This window comes from Myotis yumanensis, unplaced genomic scaffold (genome assembly GCF_028538775.1).
Source record: "Myotis yumanensis isolate MYYU_CA2020_CCGP unplaced genomic scaffold, mMyoYum1.0.hap1 SCAF_15, whole genome shotgun sequence".
Lineage (NCBI taxonomy): Eukaryota > Metazoa > Chordata > Mammalia > Chiroptera > Vespertilionidae > Myotis > Myotis yumanensis.
Window position 1 is genome coordinate 12,459,939 of NW_027223766.1, and position 19,135 is coordinate 12,479,073.

Here is a 19,135-nt window from a genome sequence, read left to right on the forward strand (position 1 = left end):
GATAAAAAACAGAATTTATTTTAAACATTTTCAACAAAAATTGTAATGTTCTACATGTTTCTTTTATTATTATTATTATTATTGACTAGAGATTCGGTGCACGAATTCAAGCACAAGTGGGGTCCCTTGGCCTGGCCAGCGATTGGGGCCGATTGGGGGGGCTGGCCAGCCGGGGTGACAGGCCATGGCAGGTTGGCCAGCCAGATGGGAGGAGGGACTGTGGGAGGTTGGCCGGTCAGCTGTGGGAGGTTGGCTGTTGGAGTGAACTGACCACCAGGGGGCAGCTCCTGTGTTGAGTGTCTGCCCCTGGTGGTCAGTACGTGTCATAGCCACCGGTCGACTGGTCGTTCGGTCGCTCAGGCTTTTATCTCTCTCTATAAAACCCGAGTATACAAATAGACCGAACGGCGGAATAACCAAACAACCGGTGCTATGATGTGTGCTGACCACCAGGGGCACACGTGGAACATGGCGGGCATTGGCAGCAGACGGCAGAGCGTGGAACATGGTGGGCGTCGGCCACGGCAGGATGATGGAGTAGGTGAGTGGGGGCGCCAGACCAAGGCGGGGCGCCAGTCGCTGTCATCAGGGCGAGCCTCTGGTGGTTACTGAAAATTCTTTGCTCCTGCGCACCGCGGTCCCGCCCAGTACTCACACCTACTGCCAGTCCCAATTGCTTGGTGCCGTCAGATGGTGCGAGTGGCGGCTGCTGGCCCTGATCACCCCTGAGGGCTTTTCCACCGCCCCAGGCTCCTAAGGGGCGATCAGGGCAGCAGCCATCGCTCACACCCACCGCTGGTGCTGGTCCCAATCGCTCCACACCATCAGCAGGTGCGAGTGGGGCCGGCACTGTCAGCTGGCTTGGTATCTTTACTTTTATCAATAGGTATTGTCATGTTCATGTGACATGTATAAGGCTCCATGAACTAGAACTTGCTTTCTGAAAATCACCGTCTTTTGGAGGCCTTTTCCCCCCTTTCATAAAAATTAAGTGAAGCCCAGTACACCTATAGGCCCACCAGAGAAGTGTGAACGGGCTGCCTTCCTTCATGACTGTTAAGTGAGACTGGTCTTCTTACCCTAGAACAGTGATGGCGAACCTATGACACGCGTGTCAGAGGTGACACGCAAACTCATTTTTTTGGTTGATTTTTCTTTGTTACATGGCATTTAAATATATAAAATAAATATCAAAAATATAATTTGCTATGGTTGCAAATATCAAAAAATTCCTATATGTGATACGGCACCAGAGTTAAGTTAGGGTTTTTCAAAATGCTGACACGCCGAGCTCAAAAGGTTCGCCATCACTGCCCTAGAAGGTGAGAGATTAGTCAGGAGCTGCATAAGGATGTCCTGGTCAATGACAGACCAAATATAAGACAGTGGTCCCATAAGATTATGAGCTAAACTTCCCTTTGGCCTAGTGATGGGGTAGTGCAACACATTACCCCGTGTTTGTGGTGCTGCTGCTGGAAAAAACCTACGGTGCTGCCAGTGGTATAAAAACACAGCACACACAATTATGTACAGTACACAGGGCTAGATAATGATCAACAACTCTGATACTGGTTTATGTATTTACTATACTTTCTACCATTATTTCAGAGTGGGCTCTTTCTACTTATCAGAAACTGCTGAAAAGCTGTAGCCGTTTTATGTTGGCAGCAGCCCCATGCATGTGTGCTTTTTAAAAGTTGATGCACTGATTGATTTGTGCCTGTGAGAGAGAGACATCAATTTGTTGCTCCGCCTGCATTGCATCCTTGCCTCTTGGGGCTGATTTAATTTGTGTGGTTTTGTACAGTCACCTGCTGTACAGGCTTGTAGCCTGGGATCCACAGGCTACACCATGGAGCCTGGGTGTGCAGTAGGCTGTTCCACCCAGGTTTGCGTACATGCGCTCTATGGTGGTCACACAATGATGAAATCGTCGAACAGTGCATTTCTCAGAATGTGTCCCCATATGTAAGGCGTGCGGGACCGTACTAGAAGGCAACCCAGAAGCTCTGAGAGTAGATCTCCCTCCCCTGTGGAGCAGCCCTAGCCGACAGAAACGTACTGTGATTTTAAACTTTCCATAGCATTCTCGTTTCAGCGTGCAATCAATATAAAATGAAATCGTGAACGCTCTTTCCTGTTCATACTACGTCTTAGAAACCCAGTGCACATTTTGCTCTTAGATCAGACCTGGACCTGGACCTGGACTGGCCACATTTCCGGCGGCCACTGGCTACTACCAGGGCCAACGCCAGAGAAAAGCCCGCCCTGCGCCTCAGTGACCTGCACAACTGTCCACCTGCCCCTTACCGACCTGGTTTGTACCCGCGGTTCACCTGGTGGGAAGGCCTTTCACTAATTCAAGAAACCGTCCTCCTGCTGCAGGCCCAGTTCTCCCAAGATCTCCTTACTGTGCGGAAGACAAAATCGCAGGCATGAGTGACCTTAAAGTGTACACCGTAAAGAGAGACCTCGGACAGTATTAGAGCTCAGTAACACACGTTCGTCCATCATGCATCTGGCCCACGTTTCATATCGAGTAACGACTCGGTTCCACGATTGAAAAAAACAAAAAACAAAAGCATTTATTGTGACACGGGTTGTTCAGTATAAGCTCTCTAACCTTCCCTGGGGCCCTGCCTGTTTCCCAGGGGAGGGCTGATCGCGTTTCCAGGAGCTCAGGGGTGATGGAGACCCACCCTGCAGGCTGTCTCAGAGCCCAGCTGGCGTGAGCGCCCCCGGCCCACCCGCGGGGCATCAGCCACGCGCTGCCTGAGCCCCAGGGGTCAGCCAGCCCCGCCCCCCTCCCGCCTAAGCACTGCGCACCCCGCCCGCAGGCGTCCGTCCCTCCCCGAGCCCCTCCCCACCAGGCTATCCCGCAGGGGCCCTTCACCCAGGGCGAGCCAGCGAGGAGCCCGGGGGTGCACAGGCGCCCCGCCGCCACCCCGCGGCGCTTGTCCAGTGGCCGCCGGGGAGAAACCCTGTCCGCCTCCGCCCCGTGACCCCGGGACCTCTCGACGCGCGGTCCCGACCCCGGGCTGACCCGTTCGCGACTCTCCTGCCAATCAAATACGGTTTTCCTCCGAACGGCCAGCCGACCAATCACCGCGCGCGGTGCACTCTTCGGTTCCTCCGCCCTTCGGCTTTTCGGCCCTTCGGCTCTTTAGCTCTTCAGCTCTTCGGCTCTTCGGCTCTTCGGCCCTTCGCCTCTTCGCCCCTTCGGCTCGTCGGAGTTCGTCGTTGCTGGGCCTTCCCTGGCCTTCCGCCTGCGCCAAAGCGTAGTTCTCGTTGGTTTAAGTTCCCTTTTTTTTTCCCCCCCAGACACTTCCGGGTCCTACGTCGCCCCGGAAGCCCGCGAGTTCCGGAAGCCTGGGTACCCAGGTTCGGCTAGGAAAAGCCAAGCTTCCTAGAGAACGTTTCAGAGAGAGTCCCGCGGAGCGGGGCGTGTCGCCGACTCCCAAGGTCAGTGTCCGCCGAGGGGCCGCAGTGCAGCCCGAGGTCAGCGGGCAGCCGAGGGCGTCAGCTTCCCCGCCTTGTCCCGGCCGCCCTTGGCCGGAGTCCCCAGGTCACTGGCTTCCCGGAGGAGGCAAATCAGAGAGTGATTTGGGGAAAGGCAAGAAGCAAACCTAAATCCGAGAATGAGGGTGAGGATCGCACCCTTAGGAGGGAAAGGACCGCCAGCCCGAGCTCGGCGCGTCCCGCAGGGACTTCGGACGAACTTCCGAGTCTCTGCCCGCGCTCGGCGGCGCTGCGCGGTCCTGCGTCTGAGCCGGGCGGGTTGTGGGTCAGGCAGCGCCCACGCCGCACTTCTTAGCTCGACGGTTCGTGCAAAGTGTTGCATTGGGTCCCGATAAAGAAAAAAAAAGAGTGTGCTGAAGTTTCCAACCTTTGTGAAAGCCGATGCACTTAAAAGCAGTTTTAATTTTCTTGTGGAGGAAGAGTTCCTGGGAATGTTCCAATAGAATTACTTGCGATGAGTTTGTTCTACTTAATATTTATTTCTGATAAGAAGTAATGAGCATCGTTAGCATTTTTCCATCTGGGGCCTGAAGTTAAAAGTTATTGTTTGTTCATTTCTTTAGGTTCCATTTTCCAAAAATACAACATTTTGTGAATGAAAGTGTTTTTTGTTTGTTGGTTGTTGTTTTTTTGCAGAATAAACTAATTGTTGAACGTTCAGGTCTAACGTGCCCTAGTTAGTATTCCATGATGGCCTTTTTTACCTTATGTTTTTTTACCTTAATTTAAATCCAGCTCGGCCAGCATGGCTCAGTGGTTGAGCATCGACCTGTGGACCAGGCCATCGGGGTTCGATTCCTGGTCAGGGCACATGGCCGGGGTTACGGCCTCCATCCCCAATGTGGGGCATGCAGGAGGCAGCTGATCGATAATTCTCTCTCATCATTGATGTCTCTGTCTCTCTCTTGCCCTCTCTTTTTCTCTCTGAAATCAAAAATATTCTTTAAACAATAAATAAAAATAAAAGCAATTATGGGGAGACTGAGGCTCCATCCACACCACCGTTTGTAGTCTAGACACCTTCCCCTAATGTGTTTACCTTTAGTTAAACGTGAACAGAATAAACGTGGGATGGCCGACTTTGCATTTTTCTCTTTCACTTTATATTCTCTCTGATTTCACCCATATTATCAATTACTGTATCTAGAAAAATTAGAGTTGTATGTGCTTGAGACAGAAGCAGATTTGAAAGAAGAGTCAAAAGAAATAATTTCTCCTGTTTATTTTTCTTTAAAAAAAGGGTGTGTGTGTGTGTGTAGAAGTAACAAGAGATAGTAAAGAGAATGCTACACTAAGTCAAGAAAATTGAGTTCCAGACCTGACTGCTTTTCTTATGACCTGCTCTACCTCTTGGCCTTCTTCTCCCCATTTTTAGGAATTAGGGGTAGCACTGCACCTGTGGTTTTATAACTTTCATAGAAGAACTGTAGAAATTGCTTGGAGCTTTCGGGGGAGAGACAAAGCAAGCAGACCCTCCGCAGCTATTTTATATATTTTGCTCGAAAAACAGGGTTTCTGTTAAGAAAATTAAATTCGTATCTTAGACTAGATGACCTGTATTCCCTTCTAGCATTTAAATTCTGTTTCTTAGGATAGTATTCATTTGTATTCCATGTGCATTTATGTATTAGTTTTTTTGATAAGAGATACATGCTCACAGTTAATTCATTACTAGAAGCCATAAACGTGTCCATATTCAATCTCATTTGTTTAATAAATACAGATTTCAAGTTTAATTCTTTATTATCAGAATCACAATTCTTTATTTTTTCTTTCTTCCCCCTACTCTTTTATGCTAGCCATAAAATTTTCACTTATATTCGAAGCTTGTAATCATCTTTGCAGTAGGAAAGCCGGTACTTTGCATTTGACGCGTTTGGTGGCTGAACCTTACAGATGTTAGCTGTCTCACGCAGCATACAGATGTTAGCTGTCTCACCCAGCCTCACCGTGTGCAGGGTCCTGCAGCACAGGGACATGTATGCCATATGCACAATCTTTGTTTCTGGACAAAAGTTCTCTGAATCACTGGCTCCCCTTTGATTACCTGGGTTGGGCAGCCTAGAAGCACATTGGCTGTTCCCTTTATCTCTTTCCTGTGAAACGACAGCAGCTTCTAAACACCCCATGTTCCTCTTCAGTTCCTTCAGGCTGTGGAAGAAACCTCAGGAGTGGAGCCCTGACTGCTCCTCCTGCCCCAGGGCCTGTAATCTTGGTGCTGCAAATGCCAGAGCTGTGATTCCTATACGAGCTAGAGAGCTAGAGGCGGGGAGAGGAGCATACGGCCTCCTCTGTCCTTCCCATTGTGGCCTGTTGACCACTTCTTCCAACCCTTCCCATCCAAACAACCAACTGCCCGTTCCTATGTTTTTTGTTCTATTTAGTAGGTGTTCTTTTTATCAGAGCGCCCTTCTTACCTGCCTGTCAGTAAGGTGAGATACATTTCATCCATGTGTCTTTCTTTTTCTTCTTACTGTTAAAACATAAAAACCAAGAGCTCTAGCGTCATTCTGTTTTGATTACGCATAACCATTCCCTCCCAGTGTTAGGTGAGTTGGCCGAGCCTCTGCTTTGGCTAGAGTGTGTGTTCACAATCACTAAATGAATGTTCACGCCTCGTTTCTGTGCAGATGTACAGTGAGTCCCTTTGAACGGTTCTTGGACCACATGTGTAGGAGTAGAGAGAGGGGATGTGGATGGCACGCATCCCAGGCAACTGGGGTAACTCGACCATGTTCTGTCTCTCTCCCCATCCACAGTCCTGGGAGTGACTGGCAGTCGGGCCTTGAGAGGAGAAACTGTGCTTTGAGTTCTGCGGTATTGAATTTGATCCAAGCTTACCCAATACCCACGAACTTACCACTACCTTCCTTTTGTGTGTTCCATACTTTCTCTAGTGTTTACCAGAAATTAACTAATTGCCAGCTTGGCCTGACACAGGTGACTTCATCTCCTCAAGGCTTAATTTTGGTCTTTGTGAAATGGACACGATGATCTTTACTTTTATGAAAATTCAGTGAGGTAAAGCATGCCAAGAAAACCCTCTGCGGCCTCTGGTACTTGCTCCTGTTACATTGCAAACACCTCTATTCCCGTGTGAATAGTCCACATTCTCTCCGGTGCCGTGAAATGTGTAATGGAATGAGTATTCCAAAAATTTTACGTCATTTCGAATTCTCTTCTTAGGCAATTAGATCCTCAAGCCCTTTTCCACATGCATAGAGTTCTGGTTGCTTCATGCTCCATGAGGCACATTTGCTCATCCTTGCGTTGGCATGTTCCCTGTAGTTAGTGCCTGTGCTCTTCATCTCGGAGTCCTCAGGCTCTTAAAACAGCCCCATCTGCCTGCCCAACGGCGCCATCCTCAAGTGCCCATGTTCACCTTTTTGGCTGTCACTGTTTTTCAAGCCCATCACCACTTGTCAGTGTAGCACATTGGTTCAGAATGTGGCTGAGTTATTTCTAGCTGTGTGATTTCTCACTGGTCAGCTAATCTCTCTGTGCCTCCGTTTCCTTGTTTAAAACAGAAAAAATGAAAGAAGTGCCGGAAGTCGGTCCATCCTTGCCGCTTGACACAGTTGCTGCAGGAAAGAAACATCTGCACAGCATATGTTTCAAGGGACCTGACATATATAGCATATTGTTCTTTTTTTTTTATTATTAAATCTTTATTGTTCAGATTACATTTGTTCCTCTTTTTTTCCCCCCATAACTCCCCTCCTCCCAGTTCCCCCCCCCCCACCCTCCGCCCTCACTCCTCACCCACTGTCCTCATCCATAGGTGCACGATTTTTGTCCAGTCTCTTCCCGCATCTCCCTCTCCCCTTCCCCCCCAAGAATAGTCAGTCCATTCCCTTTCTATGTCCCTGATTCATTGTAATCACCAGTTCATTCTGTACATCAGATTATTTATTCACTTGATTCTTAGATTCACTTGTTGATAGATGCATGTTTGTTGTTCACAATTTGTATCTTTACCTTTTTCTTCTTCCTCTTCTTAAAGGATACCATTCAGCATTTCATATAATACTGGTTTAGTGGTGATGAACTCCTTTAGCTTTTCCTTATCTGTGAAGCTCTTTATCTGATCTTCAATTCTGAATGATAGCTTTGCTGGATAAAGTAATCTTGGTTGTAGGTTCTTGGCATTCATCACTTTGAATATTTCTTGCCATTCCCTTCTGGCCTGCAAAGTTTCTGTTGAGAAATCAGCTGACAGTCGTATGGGGGTATTCCCTTGTAGGTAATTGAGTCTCTTTCTCTTGCTGCTTTTAAGATTCTCTGTCTTTTGCTCTTGGCATTTTAATTATGATGTGTCTTGGTGTGGTCCTCTTTGGATTCCTTTTGTTTGGGGTTCTCTGCGCTTTTTGGACCTGTAAGTCCATTTATTTCACCAGGTGGGGGAAGTTTTCTGCCATTATTTCTTCAAATAGGTTTTCAATATCTTGCTGTCTCTCATCTTCTGGCACCCCTATAATTCTGATATTGGTGCGCTTGAAGCTGTCCCAGAGGCTCCTTACACTATCTTCGTATTTTTGGATTCTTTTTTCATTTTGCTCTTCCGGTTGGGTATTTTTTGCTTCTTGGCATTTCAAATCTTTGGCTTGATTCTTGCGCTCCTCTGGTCTGCTATTGGGTATAATATTCTTTATTTCAGTCTGTGTATGCTTAATTTCTAGTTGGTTCTTTATCATAGCATCGAGGGTCTCATTAGTTTTTGTGAGGATCTCCTCAAGTTTATTGCAAGCCCTCAAAATTGCATTTTTTAGCTCTGTATCCTCCATTTCTGTCATGTTTTTTTGTCTCCGCATTTTTTATGCTTTCTTGGTGCACCCCCTTGTGGTCTTTGTGTGCAGTCTTGTTCTAGTTAAGCCTTGATTGTTGTAGTTAATACTAGAGGGATTTGACCACCAGGCCAACTGGCTGTGAGAATCACCTGTATATGCAGTGGGAAACTTCTGTCCTCTGGAGAGTGCTAATCTAGCCTTTGCCTGAGGCTATCCGGCAAATGGCTCTGCGCAGGGCTTGGGCAGGGCGGGTCGCACAGGATCAACAGGGCGGGCGGAGGGAGCAGTTATGGCTGCTCTCAGTCCTGTTCCCAGAGGCTCTGCTTCTCAGAACCCCAGCAACCACTGCAAACCTCGGAGAGAAAGCTGCCCTCACGTTTCAACTGATGCCAGACAACCCACTTCTCCCATTTGAGTCTGAGTCCCTAGAGACTCGCCCGGATCTGGAGCTCAGAGTCTGAGACTCCCTCTTGATTGAAAACGACAACCGCTCCCTCAGCCACCAGCCCGCTTTGCCCGTGCACCTCGGTACCTTTATATTTTCCACACTGCGCCTCCTCTGAGCTTCGGTATGCTGTTCTCTTTCCTTCTAGTTGAAGAGTCTCTCCTCAGCCAGCTTTCCTGTGGTTCTGGGTGATGTCCGTTCCGTCTTTTAGTTGTATTTTTGAAGTGGTTGTTTGCGGCAGCAATCTCAGGTGTTTACCTATGCCGCCATCTTGGTCTCCTCTTAGCATATTGTTCTTAATATGTTTGCTCTCCTTAGCGCCATGTGTTTTAACCAAGGTCACCTCTCCAAGAAAGGTTGTTTCCCCAGGTGGGGATTTTTCCCTGAGGTTAGGGAGGGGATACAACCCCTTAACTAAGTGCCAGTCGGGTAGTTAATCACTTTAACTACAAACAATCATGCTTAAGCTACATAATCTTTACTCCCTGGAATGGAGATAAGAAACGCCCTAACCTTTGCAATAGAAATTGACAGGATTAAAATCGACTGGTATAAATACAGATGTAACAAGACAATAAACATCAGATCCTAAACAGATCTTGGCTGGAGATCCTGGCTAGAGGTCCTGACTAGGCTGCTGATCAACTGAAGGCTGTCTCCGTGTCATTCCTTCTTCGCCGACTCCGTCCACACCTTTGGGGACCCCTGGATCTGCTGGGGTTGAACCCCAGCAAGAAGCTCTTTCATCGTAGTGTAAGGATTAAATGACTTGCTACTTGATTTTGCAAAGGGCACTTCGCTACCGTAGTCACTATCCGCCTTCAGTCCTGGTAAGTGGTGCGTGTTTGCTGCAGCTGTAAGCTCATGAGCCGGTGGAATTTTGTTGTGTCTTGTTTTGCTGTTTCCTCTACGAGGATTGTTTCTTTTCTGTTTTAGAGTTCTTTATTGTTTTGGGTTTAAAACATGAAAATATATAAGGACTCGTGTTTGTTTGTAATTTTAATCCCCCTACCTGTTGGGGTCTAGCCCCAGCAGGTCCAGGGGTCCCCAAAGGTGTGGAGGGAGTCGGCGAAGAATGAAGGACACGGAAGCTGCGTTCAGTTGATCAGCATAGCGAGGTTCTCCCGCCAGGTTCTGTAGCCAGGATCTCCAGCCAAGTTCTGTCCAGGATCTCCAGCCAAGTTCTGGCTCCAGGTTCTCCAGCCAGGTTCTGTCCGAGGATTGTTTCTCTGTCTCGAGTCTTCTGTTCTGATTTCTCCACTCGCGCTAGCCTTTTCCAGACTTGTGTTCAGCATTACCATTTCTGCAGTTGGGAAGGACTTCTTTTATTCTTTCTCTTCCTCTTCCAAGGTTTACTAGTAGTTCCTATAAGGATCCTAGGTAGGTGAAATTTCTATAGTTGCTGACTTTAACTGCTGAAAAGTGTCGTGTGGTATAATGACTTGTCCAGGGTCACACAGCCTGAGGGTGGACCTGGGCTGGACCGTAGAAATGGTTAGAATCCCCCATATTCACTCAAACATCTGTTCTCTGTTTCCATACTGTGCTTTCTCTCTTCAAGACTCAGAAGCATCAACTTTCTGAAGAAAAGATTATGAGTGCCATGCTCTCCTCTTAAAAAACGTCTTTGTGCAGCTGGCCTCAAGGTATTGGGAATTCTCTTTTAAGGTTTTAAAAAAGTATTTTGTGTTGGTTTTAGATACTTGAATAAATATACCGTAAATGAAATAGGTAAGGTGCTCAGCTCTGTAACACTGATTATCATCTTGAAGACTGTAGTATTTGGGTTGAGTTCCTTCTCTCCAAATAAAGAAGAAAAAAAAAAGAAATATATATATATATATATATATATATATATATATCTCCTCTGCTAGGACAAAGTACTTATCACTTGTTGGAGAGACTTGTAATATTTTGTTCTTAAGTATGATTCCTTCAAATGTACAGTGGGGCCTTGACTTACGAGTGTCCCGACTAAAGAGTTTTTTGAGATACGAGCTGTCTCTCAGCTGATTTTTTGCTTTGAGTTGCGAGCTAAAATTCGGGTTACGAGCCAGCTTCAGATACCCCACCGCTAGTTGGCGCAGCGAACGTCACAGTGAAGGCCACAACATCAGCCCAGTATCACGTGTCTCACTCGTTCACTTTAATGATTTGACATATGAGTAATTTGAGTTACGAGCTCTGTCACGGAACGAATTAAACTCGTAAGTCAAGGCCCCACTGTATTTAGAAACATTTTGTTGTGTACCCATTACCACCCCCCCCAAATTTTTTTTATTTGGATTTTGTTGACGATTGCCTTTAAATTAAAAGTAACTTAGAGGACTGGTGTCCATAACAGAATGTTTTAAATCCTTCATGTCTTGTCTGTATTCAAAGCAGCGCAGTTGGGATATCTATAAACCCCTGAAATGGGACTTATACCTGATGAAAGAGAGCAACGAAAGAGTAGTGACAGTCACTTAGCAAGTCTGTGGCCGAAGTGGGATTTGAACTTTCTGACGGTGACTTCTCAGCCTGTTCACAGTGTGTGTGGGGGGGGGAGGGGGGGGTCATGGTGTTCTAATGGCCTCGGCCACAGCTTTTTCTCTCCTGCTCCTGTTTGAAATGTGTTCTGGGAATCGGTGTCCTGTTGAATCCCTCTTCGATGCACATCCCATTTATTAGTATTGATTTCAATACAATGTACAGTAAATCTGCCTGACCACACAAAGGAAATACTAGGGAGGAAGTTCAAAGCTTAAAATCCCCATTTTAAGAACTTTATTCACGTAAGCTCATAATGCAAAATGTTAGTTTAAAATTTTTTTAAACCCTAAAAGGGAAAAAAAAAAAAGAAGAATCGCACTCATCGATTTTGATTGCTAGAACCCTTAGGAGAGTGTGGCAGCAACATTATCATACCGAACATTAGTTGACTATTGTGGACCCAGAAAAGGTTGGGGTGGGGGGGGCGGGGCGATGGATGGGTTTTGATACCTGAGAGATTACTTGGGAGGGAGTCATGTGTTTCTGCTGACAGAGTTTACAGGACTGTAAATTTCAGTGTAGTTTTGTAGGCAGCATGCATTGACAAATATGCCTAATGGTAATACATCTAGCACTGAGTCTTGGAGCAGGTCAATAATAGTGTGTGTGTATTGATAGCAGCAATGTAGGAGATGTTACTAGGTATTATAGCTAAAAATCCATGTCATCCCCTTAATCATAATTACATTAATATTGACAGGCCCTTGACAATACCCACATTATTATTGATAGATTTCTGTCAATAACATGGTTTTAAATAAAATATATTCATTCATAATTTGTCCTCGACTCAATAAAAGCTCTGAAATACATCCTGAAACACGCTTCCCTCTTTAGTGAGATAGAATCGTTGGTGTTGGTTTTAGAATGCGATATAGATGGCAGAGTTTTATTTTAGGGAATGAAAAGCATAAAAGGGAAGCCTGAGTTATGTAAGGGATAAGGTTATGTATCGCTGCTCTTAGTAAACAAATTTCAGGGTTTTTTTCTGTGAAAGAAAATCAGTGTGCGTGTCTGGTGATAAAATGTCAGCAGGAGACCTTCTTGGTAGTTTTTAGCGCTGGATTATTTTGTCTTAAGCATATTTATGTGACAAGTTAATAACGCCTAACCCTGGTAGTTGCTGTACTTTTTACCTTTCCTTGATTTTGCCTTAAACATCGTTTTCACATACCCTATCCTTCACTAAACACTAATATTACTTAGTGCCAATTATATTTTTAATTATTTTTATAAGTCTCTTTGCTTGGTCGTAAATGTTTTCCCTTGCATTAGCCTTTTATATTCTTAAATTTAGTATAGTTTGGGGAGTGGGAAGGAGGTGATAGGATTATGCATTAAAGGAATGAGATTCCATGGCAAAATAAGGAAAAACATTGCCTGTTTGGGGGAATTCTGGAAAAATAAATTTGAATGGAATCTGATGGTGTTTGTTTCCATTCAAAATGATCCCAACTTTGAAAATAAAAATGAGCTTGTATTTTTTTTTAACTACTCAAGTTTGAGCCTACACTAGATAGTAACCTGCAGGAACCAATAATCTGGGTATTGTTAGTGCTTACTTAAATTCTTGAACATAAATAGACCTGGACAGGCCAGTAGCCATCAATGGAACAGAGACAGGAAAGTATGGTTTACCAGAAACGTTGGGGACTTTTGACTCGAAAATGTGAAGAGCAGTTTAATACTAGTCTGCTGGTCCATGACAAGTCGGATGGAGCGAGGAGATTGGGCCCAGCTGTTCTTAATCTGCACTGGGGCCAGGCTTGGGGAGAAAAAGGGAAAACAATGTTAAACTGTAACAGGAGGGATAAGAAAGAAGTTTTTGATAATAACTGTTAAATGTTGGCTTGGTTGGGTAGTGTGATAAGTCTCCTTTTCTGGCAGCTGTCAAGTTTTTCTGTTTTTACGAAATGTTCTTAAGTATGATTCCTTCAGAAGAAGGGGTTTGAAATAAAGGGCTCTTGAGAAGCCACTCCCTCTGTCCAGTTTCTCACTAAACACAAGTAAGGAACCCGAGGAAAAGATTGCTTCCCTCCCCTCCAGTTCACTCCTTCCACTTCGCATTCGTTCAGCACGTTTATTGAGCAGCTACTATGAGCCCATCTTTGTGTTAAATTCTGTAAGATAGTAAGATAGTCAGCCACAATCCGAAACTGATTGTGATTCCAGTATTTAAAAATGCATAAATGGGCACAGCTGGCCTCCAACGCTAGCGACATATTTCGTCTGATACTCATCTGGGGGGGGAAGCAATCCTTCCAGTTAAAAGTGGGGGTGGGATAAAGGGAGGGAACTGGTAGTGTTGGACTTAATGTTGACGTGCAATAAGGTCAGCCTTCCAAGAGCACTTTGACAATCAGAGAGCTTCCCTTATCTTGCTGACCACAGGATGTGAAATCTGTATTGTAGACACTGTGTTACACATACCATACCCCACATATCACCAGTGATTGCAGAATTTTACATGACAGAGGGGAGCTAAGTATCAAGTCACTGTGTAAGTGGTAGGAGCTTTGGGAAATAAGTATAAGATAAGGCTCTTCCTCAATCTGAGGCGTCGATCTCAGCGAACGTACCCCCACTTCTTCTAACGCCACTTCTTCAAAATAGACTCGCCCAGGCCGAAAACCGGCCTGGGCCAAACTTCTGCGCATGGGCCACGAAGTTTCAATCGCACTGTACGTGCACGCCCGCATGTGGTATTTAGTGGAAGAGCCACACTCAAGGGGCCAAATGCCACATGTGGCTCTCGAGTCACGGTTTGCCGACCACTGGATTAATCCAATGAGAATGTCCTCATGCTCAGTGTCCCCGCCCAGGTTCTTTCTCCCAGTCCACATGACTGCCTCCTGGCCTTTTCCACTTGCTGTCTCACAGTGGCCTCAGATCTCCAAGACCACATGTGTGTAGTATTATCTTTCCCTTCAAACCAACACCTCTGCGAGTGTTTCCCATTTCAGAGAACTGGTCTGATCCACTCAGTTACTCAAGTCAGTGATTCCTGGCTTATTTCTCACAAAATTTTGTCTATTCTACCACTTCCGAGCTTTCAGAGGCACCTATCTCTCTCCATCCCCATTGACACCTTTCCAATTTAGACCATTAGTTTCTCACCAGATCGTTTTAGCAGTCAACTGGTCTTTCGGCCCCAAACCCATTCTCAGTGTAGCCAGAACAAGCTGTCTAAACTCGAATTTTATTCTTTTCTTACAACCATTCCGTGGCTCCCCATTACCATCTCGATAAACTAGGGCCTTAAGGATGAGTCTCGTGCTTTTCTTCCCAACCTTATTTTTTGTCCTTGGACCTTCAGTCCTTGTCACCGGCTCTTCTCTGGGCCTGGACTAGTGTAGTGTGCTTACCTTCCTTTACCAGCCTGGCATCGCTCACCCTTCAGGTGCAGAGGTGTTGCCCCTCCGTGAAACCTTTCTGCTCGTAAGCATAATTCCCACCGCACATCACTTATCATGTCTTCTTGTAATTGTCTGTTTGACATTTTACATAGCACACTCTTACCCCCCATCACCCCGCTACATTATACTCTTCACAGGAGTTGAGTCTGTCTGCCATTCTTCCACTAGCTCCCACACATAACTGCTAAGTAGAAGGTGCACAACAAACGCATGTTGAAATAAGTAACCAGCAACAATCTGGATATGGGCGTTTGAAACAGTTTTAAGGGATGGAAATTTGTATTTTCTACCCTTCACCATCCCAGGCATTTTTCTGTCCGTCGACCCATTTACCTAGTTCTATAGGATGCATCCTGCGTGCCAGGCACTGAACTAGTTGCTAAGATTCAACTGTGACAAGACTCAGATATTCTTTGCAATGGGCCTTGTCTTCTAGTGGAGGAAATCAACCTTCAGAAGTAGTGAATGTCCAGTACAGAAGGGTCTAGATAGAGGAAGAACAGCGAGAGGGGCCAGCTAACCCAAGCTGGGCCAGTCGGGAGGAAGTGATGCCTCACTCAGAACTTGAGAACTTAGGGTAAGTTAAAGAATGGGAACGCACTGATCCCAGTGAAGGGAACAGGTAATAGAACATCCTCTAGTGAGCGAGAGGGGGCATTTATACTAGAGGTCAAAGCATTAGGAAGGCAAGAAGCTGGAGGAGGCTTGTGTGAAGGATCACAGTGTGGGCAATGACCCGAAGGAGTCAGAAGGTAGATACCCGCATTGGGTGTAATCCCGGGGAGACAAGAGCAGCGTAAGTTAGGGAGAGGCTGTGGGATAGAGTAAGGGATGGGTTTGAAAAATGTTTTGGACAAAGAACAGGCCTTGGGGATTAATTAGATTGGTATAGGGAGCAAAGAGAACCCTGTCCTAACCCCCTCCTTTCTCTCCTGCAGTTCCTGGCCAGTATGAGGCAAGGATTTCACAGAACTTGCAGCCCAAATCCCCACTGCTCTCGGCTTGGAAGTCTTAACGGAGCTCCAGGAAGGGGGAACTGGTGAGGTCACCGGAATGTGAGAAGCATTCCTGTCATATATCTGGGTTCAGAGGGAAAGAGCACTAAACAACCTGTTATTTAGTAGCCACGTTTGTTTCCTGTATTTGGACTTGCTGCCCCTCAGTTGTCTTCCTCCTGAAAAAATTCTCTGATTTTAAAGATAGTCCAATTTTAAGACATACAACTTTATTGTAGGATGTATTTTGCAGTTCTTTTGACTTCTGACAAATTATATTTAACATCTTTTAGTAAAAGACATAAAGTGATAGAATTTGTGAACTGATCTTAGAATACCTTTTTGATAATAGTTCTCTTTTCTCCAAAAGTGTATGATGCATCTTAATAATGACATTTCTGCATTCATGGTGCTTTGTGCTAGTATTTATTTTCTGCAATCATGTGATAGAATAATGAACACTTACTATAAATCAACAAATGTCAAGTGCTGGCAAGGATGTGGAGAAAAGGGAACCTAGTATGCTGCTGGTGGGATTGCAAACTGGTGCAGCCATTATGGAAACAGGATGGAGTTTCCTCAAAAAATTAAATATGAAACTGCCATTTGACCCAGTGATCCCACTTCTAGGAATATATATCCTAAGAAACCCAAAACACCAAATCAGAAAGAATGTATGCACCCCTATGTTCATAGCAGCACAATTTGCAATAGCTAAGATCTGGAAACAGCCCCAGTGCCCATCAGTAATTGAGTGGATTAAAAAGCTTCGGTACATTTACACCACGGAATACTATGCAGCAGTAAAAAAGAAGGATCTCTTACCCTTTGAGACAGCATGGAGGGACCTGGAGAGTATTGTGCTAAGTGAAATAAGCCAGTCAGAGATACTTGTTGACAAGTATCACATGATCTTACTCATATGTGGAATCTAATGAACAAAATAAACTGTTGAACAAAATAGATCCAGAGACATAGAAGCATGGAACAGACTTTGAAACCTCAGAAGGAAGGGATGGGGAGGGTGTGGGGGAGATGAACCAAAGAACTTGTATGCATATATGCATAACCTATGGACACAGACAATAGGGTGGCAAAGGGTGGGGGCAGGTTAGATGGGGTCAGTGAAGGGGGGAAAAGGGACGTATGTAATACTTTCTAGAATAAAGATTTTTTAAAAAATAAAAATAAACCTTTATTATTTTTTTCTCCTACTTTCCTTTATAAATATATAGGAGATTAACTGACTTATTGAAAAGTATGCCTTTGGAGTCAGTAGACGTGCTGGGCGTTAAACTGAGGCCTTGACTTACCATTCATTGCAGTGTTCCACATAATTCATTGTATTTATTAAGTGTATATATGTCTCCATTAGCCATGCTATTATTCACCCTTTTACTTAGCTATTATTGCTAAAACCTGTTATTCCCTTGATGAGGAGGGCCAAAAGCGAAAAGCAAAAAACAGGAAAGAAAGGAGGGAGGAGGACATGCGAGGAGAAAGAGAAAGAGTTCCCAGTAAGAGGTGACTGCTCCGTGTGCTGTTTGGACACGATGCAAAGGTGTGCCCTGTCTTGTGTATCCCAGTTTCCTGGGCATTGGTTGCGGAGACGGTACAAGGTTGTCTGTGTCTGATGATGTTTCCTAATCGTACTTCCTCCTAGAGCTCTTTGGAGAAGGCATGGCTTCCAGAGAAGAGAAAGCACAGAGCACACACAGGGTGCTGAGAATCAGTCAGCTGGATGCACTGGAACTGAACAAGGCCCTGGAGCAGCTGGTTTGGTCCCAGGTCACTCAGTGCTTCCATGGGTTCCAGCCAGGGCTGCTGGCCCGCTTTGAACCTGAGCTGAAAGCCCTCCTGTGGCTCTTCTTGTGGCGATTCACCGTTTACTCCAAAAACGCCACGGTGGGCCAGTCGGTTTTAAATATTCAGTACCAAAACGACTTCTCCACGACCCTGAGATACCAGCCCCCGAGTAAGAACCAGAAGCTCTGGTACGCTGCCTGCACGATCGGCGGGAAGTGGTTGGAAGAACGCTGCTACGACCTTTTTCGAAACCATCACTTAGCCTCGTTTGGGAAAGCCAAACAGTGTCTGAACTTCGTGGTGGGCCTGGTGCAGTTAGGGAGCCTGATTAACTTCTTGATTTTCCTCCAAAAGGGCAAGTTTGCCACTTTGACGGAACGCCTGCTCGGCATCCGCTCTGTGTTCTGCAAGCCCCAGCACGTGCGTGAGGTTGGCTTCGAGTACATGAACAGGGAGCTTCTCTGGCACGGCTTCGCGGAGTTTCTCATTTTCCTCTTACCGCTCATCAACACCCAGAAGTTGAAGGCCAAGTTATCTTCGTGGTGCATCCCTCTGGCCGGTGCTCCGAACGGCGACAGCTCCTTGGCCAGCAGCGGCAAGCAGTGTTCCCTGTGCGGGGAGTGGCCCACCATGCCCCACACGATCGGCTGCGAGCACATCTTCTGTTACTACTGCGTGAAGAGCAGCTTCCTGTTCGACATGTTCTTCACCTGCCCTAAGTGTGGCGCAGAGGTACACAGTGTGCAGCCACTGAAGTCAGGCATCGAGGTGTCGGAAGTGAATGCTCTTTAGAAACTAAAAATGGTTTTCTCTGCAGAAAACTGTCTTGTGTTGAAAACCTTAGGATTAGTCACCCTGAGCACACCGTTTAGATGTCTTTTATGAGAACATGTGCTTCTCAGCCGCTGTGTTCTGTTCCTTGCCAGACCTGACTAAAATCTAATCACTGGGATCCATGGGTTTCTGAGTATATTCTGTGAATGGTAATGTGTTATTTTCTTTAATGATTGCATTCAGTGTTTAATGTCAGGAGTAACGGGCAGCTTTTGTCAGATGCCTACGAACAATGCTCCTTCACTTTGTACTTCCTGGAACAAGGTTAGACTCTGAAAATAAAAAGTTTTGGAGACTGGGATGAGCGTGCCTTTATTTGCAGAGATGGTGTTATAACATAATCTGACAGTGATAAGACCATGGTGTCTTGGGGTTTTTTTTGTTTGTTTGTTTTTAATATATTTTTATTGAATTCAGAGAGGAAGGGAGAGGGAGAGAGAGAGATAGAAATATCAATGATGAGAGAGAATCACTGATCGACTGCCTCCTACATGTCCCCAACTGAAGATTCAGCCCGGGTATGTGCCCTGACCAGGAATTGAACCATGGCCTCCTGGTTCATAGGGTGACGTTCAACCACCTGAGGCATGCCCGCCGGCCAGACCCTGTTGTTTTAAACCTTCTGATCTGGTGGCCCACTCGTAATTGTAAGCTTTTCTCTGAAGCCAGTTTTCAAGGGGTTCAGTGGGCTCTGTTCTCAGGCAGAATGGTGGCCCCAGAAGCTGAAGACTTATGTCCTGTGAGCTCCCTGCCCCACCCTGGAATTAAGAGCTCCTTGCCTGGCCACTCAGCAAAGCAGGG

At 45.8% G+C, this 19,135-nt stretch overlaps 1 protein-coding gene across 2 annotated transcripts; it reads left to right on the top strand.

Moving 5' to 3' along the window:
• The first annotated feature begins 3,200 nt into the window (after window positions 1-3,200).
• Window positions 3,201-18,635, top strand: PEX2 (peroxisomal biogenesis factor 2). Of its 2 annotated transcripts, XM_070392223.1 has the most exons (3): window positions 3,203-3,462; window positions 15,638-15,738; window positions 17,358-18,635. In XM_070392223.1, the coding sequence occupies exon 3, from the start codon at window positions 17,375-17,377 to the stop codon at window positions 18,290-18,292; it is 918 nt and encodes a 305-aa protein (XP_070248324.1). In that variant the 5' UTR covers window positions 3,203-3,462; window positions 15,638-15,738; window positions 17,358-17,374; the 3' UTR covers window positions 18,293-18,635. The 2 variants fall into 2 exon arrangements, with proteins under 2 accessions (XP_070248325.1, XP_070248324.1); XM_070392224.1 differs by lacking the exon at window positions 15,638-15,738 and having other exon boundaries at window positions 3,201-3,462.
• The last annotated feature ends 500 nt before the right edge of the window (window positions 18,636-19,135 follow it).